The 18305-nt window shown below is 29.8% G+C and overlaps 3 protein-coding genes across 3 annotated transcripts; all 3 read left to right on the forward strand.

Annotated features, from left to right (window-relative positions):
• Positions 1–5493: 5493 nt before the first annotated feature.
• Positions 5494–6864, forward strand: LOC109120077 (uncharacterized). The gene is made up of 5 exons (XM_019213442.3): positions 5494–5696; positions 5780–5811; positions 5885–5984; positions 6071–6126; positions 6207–6864. Exons 1-5 carry the CDS (start codon positions 5598–5600, stop codon positions 6610–6612), a joined length of 693 nt encoding a protein of 230 aa, XP_019068987.2. The 5' UTR covers positions 5494–5597; the 3' UTR covers positions 6613–6864.
• A 1607-nt stretch (positions 6865–8471) lies between these two features.
• LOC104646911 (uncharacterized) lies at positions 8472–10159 on the forward strand. Its single transcript, XM_010321418.4, has 5 exons — positions 8472–8799; positions 8874–8902; positions 8978–9080; positions 9170–9222; positions 9304–10159. Exons 1-5 carry the CDS (start codon positions 8701–8703, stop codon positions 9950–9952), a joined length of 933 nt encoding a protein of 310 aa, XP_010319720.3. The 5' UTR covers positions 8472–8700; the 3' UTR covers positions 9953–10159.
• A 281-nt stretch (positions 10160–10440) lies between these two features.
• On the forward strand, positions 10441–12676 carry LOC112941288 (uncharacterized). The gene is made up of 7 exons (XM_026030472.1): positions 10441–10811; positions 10901–10929; positions 11007–11106; positions 11194–11249; positions 11329–11502; positions 11583–11708; positions 11792–12676. The coding sequence occupies exons 1-7, from the start codon at positions 10701–10703 to the stop codon at positions 11892–11894; spliced, it is 699 nt and encodes a 232-aa protein (XP_025886257.1). The 5' UTR covers positions 10441–10700; the 3' UTR covers positions 11895–12676.
• The last annotated feature ends 5629 nt before the right edge of the window (positions 12677–18305 follow it).

Genomic DNA, 18305 nt, shown 5'->3' on the forward strand with positions numbered 1-18305 from the left:
AAAATTGTGTCATACTTTTCTAGTCATTGTTCACTAGTATCTTTTTATTCTACCAGTACATCTTCTCATACCCAATATATTCAAGCCCTCACTTCCCCCACCTTATCACCACGGAGGCCACTCACTTTGTCATATATATCCTCATTCATAATTTTATTATTTATAGTATGTATACACATATATATCTTAACATCTTCATTTCTATAGCTTGAATCTTCGGAACATAAAAATTCTTGACTAACTAGTATTGCACCTCATACAATAAAGTGGATTTAACCACCACTCTATAAAATTTATGTTTAAGTTTTATTGGTATCTTTCTATCATACATACTTGAAACTATCTCTCTTGAAAATAACTTATGTCAAGCTTTATTCCCGCATTGCACTTCAAATATTTTAACCCTACTCAACTAGAACCTTTACACTTCACAATTTATCTCCACACCTTCAACCTAGCGTTAACTCTATTACGCGTCTCATCAATCTATACTTTCTCATCCACAAACGGCAAACACCATAACACCTTATCTTGAATATACTACATCAATCCATCAACCAAAGCAAATAGGAAAGGTCTAAGAACTGATCCATATTCCATAGTGCAAACCCATCTCAATTAAGAAGTGCTTTGAGCTTCCTATTACCATTCTAATCGAGACTTGATTCAATCATATATGTATTTTATCGCCCTAATATAAGCTAGCGATAGAGACACCTCTAGCATCCAGACATCTCTAAAAAACTTCCCTCAAAATTTTATAATAAAACTTCTTCAAAGTTAATAAATATTACATATCTAAAGATATTTATATTTCTCCATTATTCTCCTCATGATATTAATGACTAACAATAAAACACTAAAATCGGAATAATACATAGAACATCAAACGAAAGCTTATAACTATAAACTTTTATAACGCAAATCGAAGGATAAAAGAAAAGTATACTATAGATGCCTCAATCATCAATAATAAGGTAACTAACGTCATTGTGATAGAGTGGTAAGTACTCTTTTATTTTTAAAATAGATTTGATTCGAGCCTTATTGAAAATGAAATCATCTTTTTAGTATAAAACTTTTTATCGTAAATCAAAATTTAATGAAACTTTAATATGAATATCAAACACTATTTAAAGGAAAAAAAAACTATAAACCGTCAATACTATAGTCAACTCCAAGTCGTGTGCCAACCTCCGCCGCCCCCTCCCCTTTTTCTTAGTATAAAAAAATAAGTTGAACTAAAAAGTAACTCAATAAACAATAAATATATTAGAAGTTGCTTTCTCCGTCAGCCACGCGGAATGGAATGGTTATACTTTTCAATTTTTTTTAAGATAGTTTAAGTTTGATCGATAATTTATATATAAAATTTTTATTTTTTTAAAATTAAAATTTATAAAATATGTAAAAAAATATTATAAATTATAATATTTGTCAAATTCAAACTGTCTGAAAAAATTACAAAAAAAAAACTTACTATTAAAAATAAATTTATTTAAATCTAAAAATCAGAAAATTTTCACATAAAATAAAATAAATAGAGTATTTCTTATTGGATTTGTGCTATTACTATTCTATTCCAATTTCACCCGTAACAAGTTCATTCACCCAAATTCAACGGGCAACTTTTATTGTTAAAAATGAAAAATCGTATTTAACAATGATATATTTCATCGAAATTCTAAACTAAAAGTTAGTCAGCGATGAATTTCATAATAGATTAGTAAAATAATATTAATATTGAAAAATTACGATATTAAAGTTTTTTTTTTTAAGATTAAGATGTTTAAATCTCAATATACTTTTGAGTGATTGAGATACTGTTTCTATATATGAACATTGAATAATTAAAATTATTATAAACATAATTGACATACAGATTTAAATAAGAAATTAATGAAATATTTAAGTTAGAAATTAATCCAATAAAATTAAATCATTATTTTGAATAAAGAAATGAAATATTTATGTTCGTTGGTGATAGTAGAGATAATTTGTAGTGAGGTAATGGTAGATATTAATGACAAAAAAGGTGGTGATGATAGTTATAATGATTGAGGTGATTGGTGTAGTATTAATTGTCATGATAATGACAGTTAATAGTGGTGGTGATAGTTATTAGTAGTTGACGATAATGGTGATGGCAATAGATCACTACAAGAAAATATAAAATTAGCTACGAAATGTGTCAGCAATCCCTAGATAATCTATCGCTAAAACGCTCCTATAGCTAATTGAATTCTCTCGTAATCCACAGGTAAATGTGATTTATTAATAATTTTCATTGTTTAGCTACACAATTTCTTTCTTTCCTTATTTCTCATTTTCTAGTAGTGGATATAAATTATAATGATGGAGATGATAAGTGTAACGATTGACAGTAATAGTTGACACAATGTTCGTTGTCTATGGTGATAATGATGGTAGAGGAGGTTGGTGGTCGATTAAAGTAATGATATATAGTTAATAATGACGATGATAGTTGTGATGATTGAGGTGGTTAATTAGTGGTGGTTAGTTGTTCTTGTGAATAGAGTAATGATAAATATTATTCACAAAAAAATACTTCTTCATAAAATTAAGACTTCGTTCAAGATTTTAATTATTAAGACATATTCAGACCAATTAAATACTTAAATCTTAGTGAAAGCAAATTCATTTAATGATCTTATATTCGTATCGTTCAAATTTTTGACATTTATTAAGTGCAAACACATGAGTCATTGTTATAACTGTATATGTATGCCAACATATACACTTGATATACGACTATATACATTGACATACACAAGCCATATACATAATATACAATATATACATATACACACATGTTTTCCTTTGTATATACCCACATGTCAGGTCTATGTCACAGTATGTATAATATGACACATCAAACACATACTATACTAGATATATCCTACATGTTCATTCATTCCACCATTAAAGCATTGACACAAACTATTTACCCTTTAAAATGATGCAATCAAATCAAATTTATTAACATTAACTAATTTTTTTAATAAATTAATAGTATAATAGGAAGAAAAAGATATCATTTCTTGATTTGTTAAAATTGACAAGTAAAAAGAAAAATCAAATTAAAAAATATTGGACAAGGAAATAACGATAGATGGAGTACCAGCTACCGAATTAATTGTTTTCATCATTGTCTAAATTGATACCCTTGAAGATTCTAAAAAGAAAGAAAGATGTACACTATCCTAATTTAGTGTGATACAGATTATTTTAGCCCTTTAAGCAAAATAATAAATATGATTTGCAATTAGAAAAAAAATATTTTTTTCATAATCCTTTTTGTATCATTCTATTTAAACTTAAACATATTCTAAATATTATCATCAAATCAATTTTTCTTAGTGAGAAAAAAAAGAAGAAGCAAAAAATGAAGTTAGAATTTGGCATTGCAATTATGTTGATGATGATTTTTGTAGCACAAGGGATGACTGATGTACAACGATGCCTTCATGCTTGCAAATTACAATGTGGCAATGATAAAAAATGTTACAATGGTTGTGTAAATAATTGTGTTGTTTCTATGAATGTGCAAAGTCAAATTCACTATTGTAAGATTGGTTGTTTTTCTAGTAGATGTTCTAAATTTGATGTAAATGATAAGAAAAGAGAGATTTGTTTGGACGATTGTTTTAATAAGGTTTGTTATTTCAAAAATTAGTCATGTATTTGTTGCTAAAATACATGTATTGAAAGAACATGATTATTCTTTCTTTCTTTTTTTACATGAATTTTCAGTATAATATCAATCGAAAAAAGATTAACGTGGTGTCCAGAGTTCATATTAGAGCTTTGACTAAATTCGAATTGCGCACTATAGGACCATTCGAAAGTGGCGCTTCTAACAAGATTTTTTTCGTATTAGGGTTCGATCTGATTAAGGGTGAAGCACTCCCACCAGTAATGAACAAAGAAAGTTAATTCACTCGTTCTATATATATTTTTCTGGCCTTAATGTTTAATTACATTTATAGTGTAAAATACTAATAATAGTATATTAACATATACAGGCAGAATATTGATTTGTAAGCAGTTTTATAGATATTGAATCGGCCTTTTCGGTTCTGTTTCTTCATATAATATGTGCAAACGGAAAAATCAAATCGAAATAAATCTAATCAAATCAAACTAATTTCAATTTAATTTCGATTTTTGTTTTAGAATCAAACTAATTTCGATTTTTATTTTTACTAAAACGAACGCTAATAAATCGAATCGAACTTTCTAAACCAAAGTAGTCTAACCAAATGATCACCCCTACACACGACAATATTATTATTAAGATATAAAGTGTATTTCTTATAACATATACCCAACAATGTATCCGGTGAAATTAGGGTTCGAGAAGGCTAGAATGTAAGCAGATTTTATCAAAACTTATGGAGGTAGATAAACTAATTCCAAAAAACCCTCGTCTCAAGAAAATGAAACATAACGGAGGTATATAGTTTATTTAAGGTAAATTTGGTGTTGGAAATGAAGGTTGTGGGTGTGCACACGTAAAAACCCTCCATCTTATGCAATAGCTCGCAAATCGTATCGAATCCTTTTTTTAAAAAATTGCACTTGACATTATAAAGTTTAGTTAGCGTGTTACTAAAAATTATTTTGACAAACAATTTTGCCTACTAATAATGTTTGACTTTTTTAATTGAAGGTGTTAGTTGCATGAATAATCCTACTTTGTTAATCTTCAATTAGAAAAAACTAATGAAAAATTCCATAGTTGTGGTTGATATTTGTTACTATTGCTCGATAAAACTAGAGTTAAATATTAATTGAATAATTATGTTTTATCATATGCTCAATTGCTAATTTGAAACATGTCATAATTTCAACCTCTAAATAAAATTTTCTCAGAAATGTAAACGATACTCAATTTGTCAGGATATTAAAAGTTGTTCCAAATCAAATCCAAACAAAAAAAATTATTTATTTATCGATAATGGGTTAGTGCTTTAGCGGTTTCGATGATGATTTTGATTTTCTATTATCGCGTTAACGATTCTTGAAGTTTTGATGATAGTAAATTAAATAATTGTATTTATACCATTTGGCATATAAAGTTCTTAACTTAGAGTATTCAAGTCGCTATTCTACAATGTGATACTATTTATTTTAAAGCAAGATGCAATTTGTCTACTCATGTGTATGTTCATTTAGTTTGTCACTGATTTTAAATAATTATTTTATGTGTCAAATCTTAACTGTTAAACTGATAACCATTAATAACCGATAAGTCAAATATCCTAAACCTTGTATTACAGTTTATCATGTTTACAAAATGATAACCGATAAACCGAACCAACTAATAGACAGCCTAACCTTATTTCATATTAATACTCGAACAAAATGGTCGAAGTAAAGAATTAAAAGCCGTATGAGAAATTAAAAAAAGAAGTTAGTTTTGGAGGGAAAATAGAGAGTTTTAACGGTAAAATCAAGAATTCAACAAGTTAGTTTTCTATATATAAACATACATTTTTACTTTGTGTTGTCATAATTTCCATTAAATTCATTCTTCTACTGATCTCTCATAATCTTCTCTCTGAATTGATACAATGAATCTATTCAACAAATCGAAAAGAAATTCTAATGAAAGAATCTACTGTCGTACGTGCAGAAATCCAGTTGCACGCGTTCAAGATTATATTCGGAGGGTATGGATTCAAGTATAATGATTTCATGAATGAATTAAGTTATAGTTCTTGCAATGTAACTTATGATCTTGTAAACTTTGCAGGTTCGTCGAGGAACGATCATAATTAGAAGAGTGTAAGTCTCATGATTGATTGATTTTGTGCAACTTGTTGAGATCGATTTATTAATTTTCTGTGTATATATGTAGGTATAATGTTTACGTACCAGGCGATATGGATCATCTGTATGGATTTGTCACAGCTGATACTTACTGTGGCCGATGTGGAACGTTGATTGGGTGGAAATTTGTAAGATGGTTTATATGAACAAGAAGATTTTGTTGTTCTGTAAATAGTTTAAGTACTGAATTTGTTTTTATTTCGATGATCTCCAGATTGTAGTCCCACTAGGGTCCGTGGCTGCTAGAGCAGGAAGATTCATGTTGATGTCGTAAGTTTCTAATTATAAATTTGCAACAGAGTGTACATATAATTGTAACGGTTGATACAAATGATCGTGTTTTATGGCAGGAGAAAGGTTGCTTTCTGGGATGGTGTACCATTGCTTCGTTTAAATGCAAATCAAGGTTTAGGCGCTAATGAGCAAAATGCAAATCAAGATTTAGGCGTTAATGAGCAAAATGCAAATCAAGATTTAGGCATTAATGAGCAAGATGGAGACGCTAATGCTGCAGTTCAAGATGGAGGCGGAAATGAACAGAATGATGATCAAGATGTGGGCGCTAATGCTGTAGTTCAAGATGGAGGCAGAAATGAACAGAATGATGATCAAGAAGTGGGCGCTAATGCTGCAGTTCAAGATGGAGGCGGAAATGAACAGAATGATGATCAAGATGTGGGCGCTAATGCTGCAGTTCAAGATGGAGCTAGAAATGAACAGAATGATGATCAAGATGGCGGGGATCCAATGAACTGAATGAAGATTCGATGCAGAGCAGCTAATGATGTGAATGTAGACATTGATAGCCTACTCATGCTGACATACTGCTTATACAAAGTGCTATAATTCGTAATTGTGTGATATTCTGTTTCCATTTCTGTTTTGAGACTCAACTTTTTACACGTTCGAGCTCCGTTCTCTGTATGCTGTTTAGTTTGTTTTTAATTTCCTTTAACTGCAACAGCTATACAGTACTCAATGCTAGTGAACTTTTTGTTTGTTTTCTTACACTATTGTATATGGTGAAGTCACATTTTAACGCCTATTTTTCAAACTCGAGATATGTGTATGTATGCTATAGTTGTTGTAGGTAGCCGGTAGAATGTTGAAAAATTGGTACATTCTCCATAAAATTTAGTCGTTACAGTGAAATATTGTTATAAACGAATGGTTGTAATAATGAGGCTTGGTAGCCACCTTCATGTAGTAAGTTAGCAAAACTCATAGCCTTCATTGCACGTTCACGGTGTAACTGTTGTCTCAACTTCACGGAACCACTTACAATCTTCCGCCTTCACTGGACTCTCGCCGTGCTATCTATCTTGTTTCAACTTCACGAGACTAATCTCGATGTTCCATAGAACAGGTTTATAGATGCTAAGAGAAAGGGCCTATCTCAGCTGCTTTTCCTAAGCCAAAAGTTGCCTACAAGATACTCGGTGAAATTTCATTAGCTAAATTCTCGAGAGTAGGATAGTATGTATGTAGACCTTATCACTACCTTGTGGAAGTAAAGAAACTATTCCCGAGAGACCCTCGACTCAAGAAAATGATACAGGGTACATTTTTTCCCTATATAATTTTAAGGTCTAATACATAAATATGCCCTTTAACTTTGCCTCATTGAATATTGGAAAAAAATTACGCAACAAAGCAAATTTATACTTATTATTTAATTACTCATCATAGTTATAGTTTGCTATAATTACCACTCGATATTAACATTATACATTAATTAAGTGAGTTGACTTCGAGTTTGTATAATTAGTCACGTTTGTATATGTATAATTCGCCAGAATATACAAATACATATGTATGATATACAATTATTTAACCTATATACATATACCGTTCATCTGTCTCCCCTCTTTCGCTCGCCTCTCTCCTCCCTTTTCCAATCTCGCTCGCCTCTCTCCTCCCTCTCCAAATCTCGCTTGCCTTATATACAAATGTATATGTATAATATACAATTATACACATAGACAATTCACCTCTCTTCGCTCTCTGCCCTCTCTCACTCGCCTCTCTCCTCCCTCTCCCAATCTGGCTCGCTTGTCTCCTCCTTCTCCAAGTCTCGCTCGCCTCTCTCCTCCCTCTCCCACTCTTGCTTGTTATATATACAAATACATATGTATAATACACAATTATCTAACCGACATACATATACAATTCACCTTTCTCCCAGTCTTTTCGCCTTCTCTCTCCCAGTCTCGTTCGCCTCTCTCCTCCATATAACATGTAGCTACGAACAGTAATTATCAAACTATAGCTATGGAGAGTAATTACGCTATTTTTAAGTGGATGTATGTGAAAGTTCCCCTTTTATATTTATGTCGTCCAATTTTGAATGTGCATAAGTAGACAATTAAACTTGTATAGATTTGAACATAGACACACACGTCCTATATTGCATTAGTGTCCTATGTGTATTGTGCCACATATGATTAATGTGTTTACTTGTTAAACTTTATAAAAATTTAAGTGTTTATTTGTGCACACCCAGAGTTAGAGGTTAAAAATGTGAAATGAGAATTATAGAGCATATATATGTATCATGTCTAATTTTAAATATGAATATGGCTACTATTAGAAATTAAAAAGAAAAGAGTTTTGGAGGGTAAACAGAGAGTTAACGGTAAAATCAAGAATCAACAAGTTAGTCTTCTATATAAACATATTGTTTTCTCATCATTTCCATTATATTCGTTCTTATAAAATCAAGAATCAACAAGTTAGTCTTCTATATAAACATATTGGTTTCTCATCATTTCCATTATATTCGTTCTTATAATTCCCATCCATTTTTCTCTTCATTTGATATAATCTCCTCTATGAGTTGATACAATGATGATACTCAAGAAATCAAGAAGAAATTCTTTTGATAGCATCTACTGTTGTATGTGCAGAAATCCAGTTGCACGCGTCCAAGATTATATTTCGAGGGTATGTAATGATTCAAATATAACGATTTCTTCCAATTTGTTTCTTCACTAACAACAGAACTTATTTTCTTGCAGGTTCGTCAAGCAGGGGTCTTTAGTAGAGTGTAAGTCTCATAATTGATTTCGTGCAACTTGAGATTTATTTGTGTAGTCTAAGTTATATATGTGTATACATGCAGGTATAATGTTGTTGTATCGAATGATCATGAGAATTTTCATTTTGGAAGTATCATAGCCGATACGTACTGTGGTCAATGTAGAATGTTGATCGGGTGGGAATATGTAAGATGGTTTTCTTTCATGAACAAGAAGAATTTGTTGTTGTTTGTTGTTTTAAAATAGTACTAAATTTTTTCTTATTTGATCTGTAGATTCAAGTCCCACTATGGTTTGTGGTCAGAGATGGAAGATTTGTTTTGTTCTTGTAAGTTTCTAATTACTAATTTGCAACAGAGTGTACATATAATTTGTAAGGGTTGATATACAAATGAGTATTTTGTGGCAGGAGTGGGCTTTGTTACTGGGATGGTGTACCATTGCTTCATTTAAACGAAGAACAAGATTTAGGCGCTAATGAGGAAAATGCAGATCAAGATGGAGATGCTCATGAACAAAATGATGCTAATGAACAAGATGTGGGCGTGAATGAGGAAAATACTGATCAAGATGGAGACGCTACTGATCAAGATGGAGACTCTACTGATGAAGATGGAGATGCTACTGATCAAGATGGAGACGCTACTGATCCAGATGGAGACTCTACTGATGAAGATGGAGATTCAACTGATGAAGATGGAGACTCTACTGATGAAGATGGAGATTCAACTGATGAAGATGGAGACGCTACTGATGAAGATGGAGATTCAACTGATGAAGATGGAGACGCTACTGATCAAGATGGAGACGTTACTGATCAAGATGGAGACTCTACTAATCAAGATGTGGGCGTGAATGAGGAAAATGCTGATCAAGATGGAGACTCTACTGATGAAGATGGAGACTCTACTGATGAAGATGGAGACGCTACTGATCAAGATGTAGATGTTACTGATCAAGATGGAGACGTTACTGATCAAGATGGAGACTCTACTGATCAAGATGTGGGCGTGAATGAGGAAAATGCTGATCAAGATGGCGGCACTCCAATGAACTGAATGAAGATGAAAATGCAGACATTGATAGACCATACATGCTGATATTAGCTGCTAATACAAAATGCTATAATTCATAATTGTCTGTTTCCGTTTCTGTTGTAAAATTGCAGTACATATTACTACTTCAAGTTGGAATAAACCAATTGACACTGAACGTTTTACATGTTTGAGCTCCGTTGTCTATGTGCTGCTTAGCTTGTTTTTAATCTCCTTAACTGCACCAGCTATAGAGTCAATGCTAGTATGTTCGTGATGGAATATAGGATGAAGTTTCATGCCTTCACGATACTAATCTCGATGTTCCATTTAACAGGTTTATAGTGCCGAGAGAAAGGGCCTATCTCAGCTACTTTTCCGAAAGATAATTTAAGATATAAAGTGTATTTCTTGTAAGTAAATAAAAAGAAAATGAAACAACAACATACAAAGTAAAATTCCATTACCTCAAGTGGGATAAGTAATATGCAGACCTTATGTGGAGGCAAAGAGACTATTTCCGAGAGACCCTCGACTCAAAGAAAATGAAACATATATAATTTTAAATCAGTTGCAACATAAAATGTGAATATGACTAGTATCAGAAATTAAAATGAAGTTAGTTTTGGAGGGTAAACAGAAAGTTAACTGTAAAATCAAGAATCAAGAAGTTGGTTTTCTATATAAACATTTTGTCTTCTCATCATTTCCATCCATTTTTTTTCATTTGATATAATCTCCTCTCTGAGTTTGATTCAATAAAGTTGATACAATGATGATAATATGCGACCACACCAACAAATCAAGAAGAAATTCTAATGAAAGAATCTACTGTCGTACGTACAGAAATTCAGTTGCACGCGTCCAAGATTATATTTTGATGGTATGTAACGATTCAAATATAATGATTTCTTCCAATTTGCTTCATGAATTAAGAACAGAACCAACTTATTTTTCTTGTACACTTTGCAGGTTTATCCAGGAGGGATCTTTAGTAGAGTGTAAGTCTCATGATTGATTTCGTTCAACTTGAGATTAATTTCTGTAGTCTAAGTTATATATACGTGTAAATATGCAGGCGTAATGTTCTTGTATCGGACGATGTGAATCATCATTTTGGAAGTACCATAGCCAATACTTACTGTGGCCAATGTGGAACGATGATCGGGTGGAAATTTGTAAGATGGTTTACATGAATAAGAAGATTTTGTTGTTGTTTTTTTAATTTAGTAAGTTCTGATTTTTTTAAAAAATTTGATCTCCAGATTGAAGCCCCACGATGGTACGAGTATGTTAGAGAAGGAAGATTCATTTTGAAATTGTAAGTTTCTAATTACAAATTTGCAACAGAGTGTAAATATAACTGTAAGGGTTGATACAAATTGAGTGTTTTGTTGCAGGAGCGAGCTTAGTTTCTGGAATGGTGTATCATTGCTTCATTTAGGCGCTAACGAGCAAAATGTTGATCAAGATTTAGGCGCTAATGAACAAAATGATGATCAAGATGAAGACGCTAATGAACAAAATGTTGATCAAGATGGAGATGCTAGTACGCTTAGATTCATTTTGTTATTGTAAGTTTCTAACCACAAATTTGTAACAGAGTAAACAGATAATTGTAAGGGTTTGATACAAATGAGTATTTTTGTGGCAGGAGCGTGGTTACGTTCTGGAATGGTGTATCGTTGCCTCATTTAAACGAGGAACAATATTTAGGCGCTAATGAGCAAAATACTCATCAAGATGGAGATGCTACTACGATTAGATTCCTTTTGTTCTTGTAAGTTTCTAATTACATATTTGCAACAGAGTGTACACATAATTGTAAGGGTTGATACAAATGAGTAACTGTTTTCGTGGCAGGGGCGTGGTTACGTTCTGGAATGGTGTACCGTTGCCTCATTTAAACGAGGAACAAGATTTAGGCGTTTATGAGCAAAATGCTCATCAATACTTCAGACGCTAATGAGGAAAATGCTGATCAAGATGGAGACTCTATTGATCAAAATGATGATGCTAATGAACAAAGTTCTGATCAAGATTTAGGCGTTAATGAGGAAAATGCTGATCAAGATGGAGGCGTTAATGAACAGAATCATGATTCATAGGGCGGCACGCCAATGAACTGAATGAAGATGTAGACATTGGTAACCTATTCTGCTTATACGAAATGCTAAAATACATAACATTCTGTTTTCATTTCTGTTAGTTAGTTCAGACGCGCTGCAATAATGAGGCGTTGTTATGTATGTATAGTTACACTGGAGTCTGGACATTTAGATTTTTTTTTCGAGGTTCAAGAAGAAGGAGAGGAACCACAGCCCAATGGTGCTTTTACGAAAGTATGGTCACCGGGGGCTAATACCTTCTCGAGACTGTCGAACCTAAAATCCACTTTTCATCTCATTTGGCTGTTATAAATGAAAATATAGTAGGTACTGTTGTCATTGTTGTTATGGGTAAAATGTTGTTAAGTAAAATAAAATATAATATGAAAATCGATTCTTCTAAAAAATCATAGCATTATAATTAAATGTCGTTATAAGTTCAGAAGAATCTGATTGTATCTGCATAGTCAAGCTTAATAGGAATTAATTTCATTTTATGAGCTTTGTGTAATACAAAAGTATTACATTATTTGTATGTTCTTCAAAACAAGGGGAAAATGACCTAATATAATTTTTAATTTTGTCATTTGGAGCTGATATGTCCCTCGTGAAAGTGGCTTACATATATCCTCACTGTTATACAAACTGATCGTATATATGATATACCCCTAACATTACAAAATGAACTCACATATACACTTTATTTAACGGAAGTGAAAAGTTAAATTTAAATTTATATATTTGACTTTAATTATTTTTAAAAAAATTTATATAGGATCCTTCTAGCAAAGTTTAAGATATATTTTATTCTTTTTCATCATAAATTGATTTTCGACTTCTTTGATTATCATTATTTAAATTTATTATTCTTATTGCATTTTTGTCTTGTCATTTGTTAATGTAAAGAAAAAATTGAAAAAACTAATCTTTTGGTGGCTATAATATGATGTAAAACTATTTTTTCAACTATATTGTACTTTTAGTTTTTGTATTCGAAAAAAAAATTGAATTATTTATAATAAATTTTATAAAAACATTAGTGAAACTTAAGTAACATAAACCATCAAACTATTAAATTTAAATTAGTTAATTAAACAAAAAAAAAGTTAAAAAGAATATGTATGAGGAGGAATAAATAAATCCATATGGAATTATATTTTTTTTAAAAAAATTATAAAAAATTTATGTTAGAATTAAAATTTTCACTTCAGTTGGAGGAAAGGATATACAAAAAGAAGTCAAAAAGAATATGTATGAGTAGGATTAAATATGCCCATATGAAATTATATTTTAAAAAGAAAATTATTAAAGAATTATGTTAGAATTAATTTCTTCAATTCAGTTAAAGGAAAGGATATATATGAGTCACTATAGTTTTTTTAATATCTAAATTTTTGCTTAAAATATCAAATTAATTTAATTTTAAAAATTAGTCAAATTAACTTTTGAAAAACGTAAACAAATGGAGGAATATTTATTAAAAAATAGAAATAGTAAAATACTAACTGATATACATTCAGGGCCGGTCTATGTTATTGAAAATAAAGGCCTTTGCCTTAGGCCCCCAAATTTCGTGGACCCCAGTTTTTTTTGTCAAGAACAAATCATGTGTTGAAAATTTTATAGAAAAAATTGGTTATTTATGATAATAAATATAATTTTCAAAAATATATTATTTTATCCTCTTTAACCTCCTTTGTACTTTCTAAAAATAAGAATTAATAGTGAAAAGTGTTGAAAAAAGTGAATTAAAAATTCTTTTTTGTTTCTTTTTAAATTGTAGTTTCAAACATTACTACAAGTATATTAAAATGAGATATACCAAGTCATCAACTTCTTTAGTCAAATTCTATGATTCAAACTCTTATCTTTATTTTATATGTGTCAACTAATTACTTATAGCATTATGTTAACAAATACATATAATAATTGTCTCACTAAAATAACGTTTTTCAATATTAAGCTGATAAAATCTTAACTAAAACTAATAATTGAAAAAAAAAACAATGTTATATACTGATAGGTTTCATCTAAATAGTGTAAGAAAAATAACTTTTGAATAAATACGTATATTAAATTTATTTATATTTTAAATCGCTAATTAAAATTTTGCTTTAGTCTCCCAATTACGTTGAGTCACCATTGTATTTTAATTTAATGCATATCCAAACCCAAAAAGGAAAAAAAATAAAAGTAAGACCAACTTCACCATTGTATTTATTTTAGTCAGAGAAACGAAACTAAAAAGGAAAAACAAAAGTTAATGCCATTAAAATGTGCAATAAAATAATAAATGTGATACTTAATTAGGAAGATATTGTGAATATTCATATTTTCACAACCTCACTACATTATTCTATTTAAACATGACATATTGCTCATATTTTAACATCACCATCCAATCAAGAGTGAAAATAAACAAACTAATAATGGGAGAATCAGCATCAAACATGAAATTGGGATTGAGAATTGTGATATTATTGATGATGATTTTTGCAACAAAAGGGGAAACTGATATACAAAGATGTCTTCGTGCTTGCAAGGCAAAATGTGGTATTGATAAAGAATGTTATAGTAAGTGTGTAGATCGTTGTGTTGTTCCTATGAATGTGCAAAATCAAATTCACTATTGTAAGATTGGTTGTTTTTCTGTTAAATGTTCTAAATTTGATGTAAATGATAAACAAAGAGAGACTTGTTTGGAGGATTGTTCCAACAAGGTTTGTTCTTTTAAAAATTAGTGATGTATTTTGTTGTTGTTTGAAATTAGAACATGGTGTATCTTCATTCTTTTCTTTTTTTAAACTTTAATTTTAAAGTATATAAAACAAAAAAATATATAATTTATTGGATGAGTTATTAAGAATATTGAATTTATAATACACACAAAAAGCTGAATATAACTTAATTATACATGAAATATACACTAACTAAAAACTCTCGATCAACTCAAAATCTCCTCTAAATAAATCCAAAATTTAAATATAAAACGTATTTTGAAATCTATATATAATTCACTTGAAACGTTCGTCTTTTATGACGATAAAAGGAGGAGGAAAAGAATCCATGAATAGTGATTGGATAGAAGAAGAAGAATGATTGGGCCAATTTTAATAATTTCGAAACATGGGCCAATTTTTCGGTAGAGCAAAGGGCTGAATGACCACTTGAGAGAAAAGGATCAAAAATCACTTTTAAACTTGATGAAAATTATTAGTTTTATTTTGGAACTATCGATGGTCTTATAAAAATTATTTTACTTGACTCACAAAACTTAGATACACTCCTGATATGCAACATGACGTACTAAGTAGTCTCCAACTCTTGTAGGAGCATGAAGTTCTTAATAAAAATCGAGAGAAGTATTGAAAACACCCCTAAACTTAACTAGAATTTAGGGGTGTATTTCACTAATGTTGTGAGACCAGGGGTGTATTTAGCTTCAATCAGTCAGGTAAAGGGCTTCAAAATAAAACTAACAATTTGCGTCAAATTCAGGGTTAGTTTTTTATACTTCTCTCTTTTCCCAAACAAAATATATCAAAACAACATGTATACTATATATACACTAATATATATTTATCAATATATTGTGATACTGGTTTTACCATAATATAAAGATTTGAACAGTTTCAGTTGTTCTCCACCTCTTCACAAATAGGCATTATTATACTCATACAATTATCATCATCTAAGCCATCATAAAATACACAAAAAACCATTTCACAATTCTTTAGGTTACTTGTGATAGAAATTAAAGTATGGCATTATGGAGCATAGAGGTTGAAGAGGAAAATAATGTAGCAATAGTCAATAAAATTAATGATTTTGGTGTGATAACATTTATGCCCCCTGTGTATAGGGGTTGAATTTGGTTATTATGAAATTCTAAAAAAAAATGTTATTTATGTAATATCTAACAAATATCATTACACTAAAAACAATATTTAACGATAATCAATTAATGATAATAGCTTAATTGGTGTTGAGTATTTTTTTTAGAGGCAATTAGCTAGTATCATTTGTAAATGTCTTTAAAGCCTATAACGACATTGAATCTAATGACAATTACCTAATGCTGATAAAAGATTTAACACTCTTTATTAATGTACATATTTAGTGTCATTAAAACTTATTTTTGTTGCGAGGCAATACTCGGCTTATACGTGAAAAGATCAAAATTCATACTTATAGCTTCGGTCATTTCCTAAGATCTAAAATTATATATCAATATACATGTATTATGACATAATATTCATATTAATAGTAATTATTTATTTAAGGGAAGAAATAAAAAAATTAAATGTTGAAGGGCTCACTTAAAAGAATATCTGCTTGGATAAGGAAATCCAACTAATTTTTGGGACACATCAATAAATGTTGAAAATAAATGTAACCTATGAATTAATTAGAACCAAGATCACATCCTTGAGACTTCTATATGTATTTTTTAATTCACAAAAAAAAAAAAAAAAAAACGTGAAATAGTTTTAATTCTCATCACCAATATTTTTGTCAATATAATGTTGACACGTTTTCAACTATTAATGCGGCTCATTTTCAGTGTTTTCCTCCGAAGGACAGTCGATATTTCGTTTTCATCTTATTTTGAAGTGATTTTTAATAATTATTTATTTTTTAAATTATTCGTTTTTATTTTATTTATGTTCATACTTCTCATTTAATGAAAATTGCGGATCAAATCCAATTTTGACAGGACAAAATTTAGAGATTTTTTACTTTATTTGATATATATTGAGTAGTATATAATTTATAAGGTATAAGTTTAGAGAATTTTTGTCATGGACATAAATTTTATAGGAAAAAGTTTTGTTCAAGAGAAATAACTTCGTGAGATCTGAAATATTTATTAGTGGTATAAGTTTTTCTTGTGATTTTTTATTTTATGAGATATTTTCAATTATATTTTTATTAGTTAAATTATTCAAAGATAAAATTAAAGACCAGGGACAAAAAGCGCCCTATTTTGGGGCACTCGTGCGGATGTGGCAGCATGATGTGTGTATACCTAATATATAAGATTCAATTAATTTAAATTTGTATCATTAAAAGTAAATAACTATCTAACAATAATAATGTTCATATCCAACTATGTTCAAATTCAAAACATTTTGATTAATTATGAGGCTCCATATATAAATCATAAGTTATTTATGTTATTAGAGAAGGATATAGTGTCCTCGTAATATATTTAATTTTTTGGACATGGCGTGACACAAAATAGAGATTTTTTCTATCATAAATTAATGATTTTTTTTTAGTTATAAAAAATTATTTCTAACCTTTTTTTTTATAAGACATTATTTCACAAATTGACTTTTGAAAGTGTAACATGTCAGTTTAAAGTAGACAAATTGAACTTTTGAAAGTATAACATGTCAACTAAAAATAGACGGAGGAAGTAATCATTCTGAAGTGAATTTTCAATGAGAAAATAGTGATTTTGTTTTAGTGACAACGTACACAATTTGTGTTTATTAATGTTTGTAAATGAAATCCAAATATTCTTACGACTATCAAGTATCAATTGCTAGTACAAGCCTTTTAATGCTTGATGTTTACTCTTTTTAATGTTTTCCAATTGTACTATTCAATCATGTGGTTGTCAATGTGTTGATTCTTCCAATTACGTGAAATAATATAGTTACGCTTGTTATACGTACAATCTTAATATTATTATCGTTATCATTATTATTATCATTATATGTTCGAAAAATGATTTGATTTGTGCTTAAACACTCCATGTGCCTTGCAGCATGAACAATAAGAAAGAATTTCTAGTTGTTTTGATTTATGTATTTTTTAAGCTTTTTAGCAAATTGCTAAAAATTAATATGACGTTTTTGATAACTATCTTTTATTTTTAATTTGAGATTAGATATTATTATGAATGGTAATTAATAAAAAAAAATTGCATTCTTAACTCGAGGTCAAAACTATCAAATATTGTTATGGTGAGGAGACACTTATAAATATATTTTAAATCTTTAATCAATGATCTCAAAGTTTAGATCACTTCATACTATTTCAATATTCTTTTTCTTGATTAGAAAGAGAGCGGCTAACGATACTAACGAAATGAGAAATACTTGATCTTGTGCAAATCGTTGCATAATTTCAATCGATAAGGTTAACAATTGTTATAAATTTCAAACAAATTAAATTAGAGTTTGAATACGCATTCTTCGTAATAAAATTAGAAAAATAGCATAAAATGCAAAAGACATGTACCTAATGAATGTAACAAC

The sequence above is a fragment of the Solanum lycopersicum genome, chromosome 4, assembly GCF_036512215.1.
Source record: "Solanum lycopersicum chromosome 4, SLM_r2.1".
Lineage (NCBI taxonomy): Eukaryota > Viridiplantae > Streptophyta > Magnoliopsida > Solanales > Solanaceae > Solanum > Solanum lycopersicum.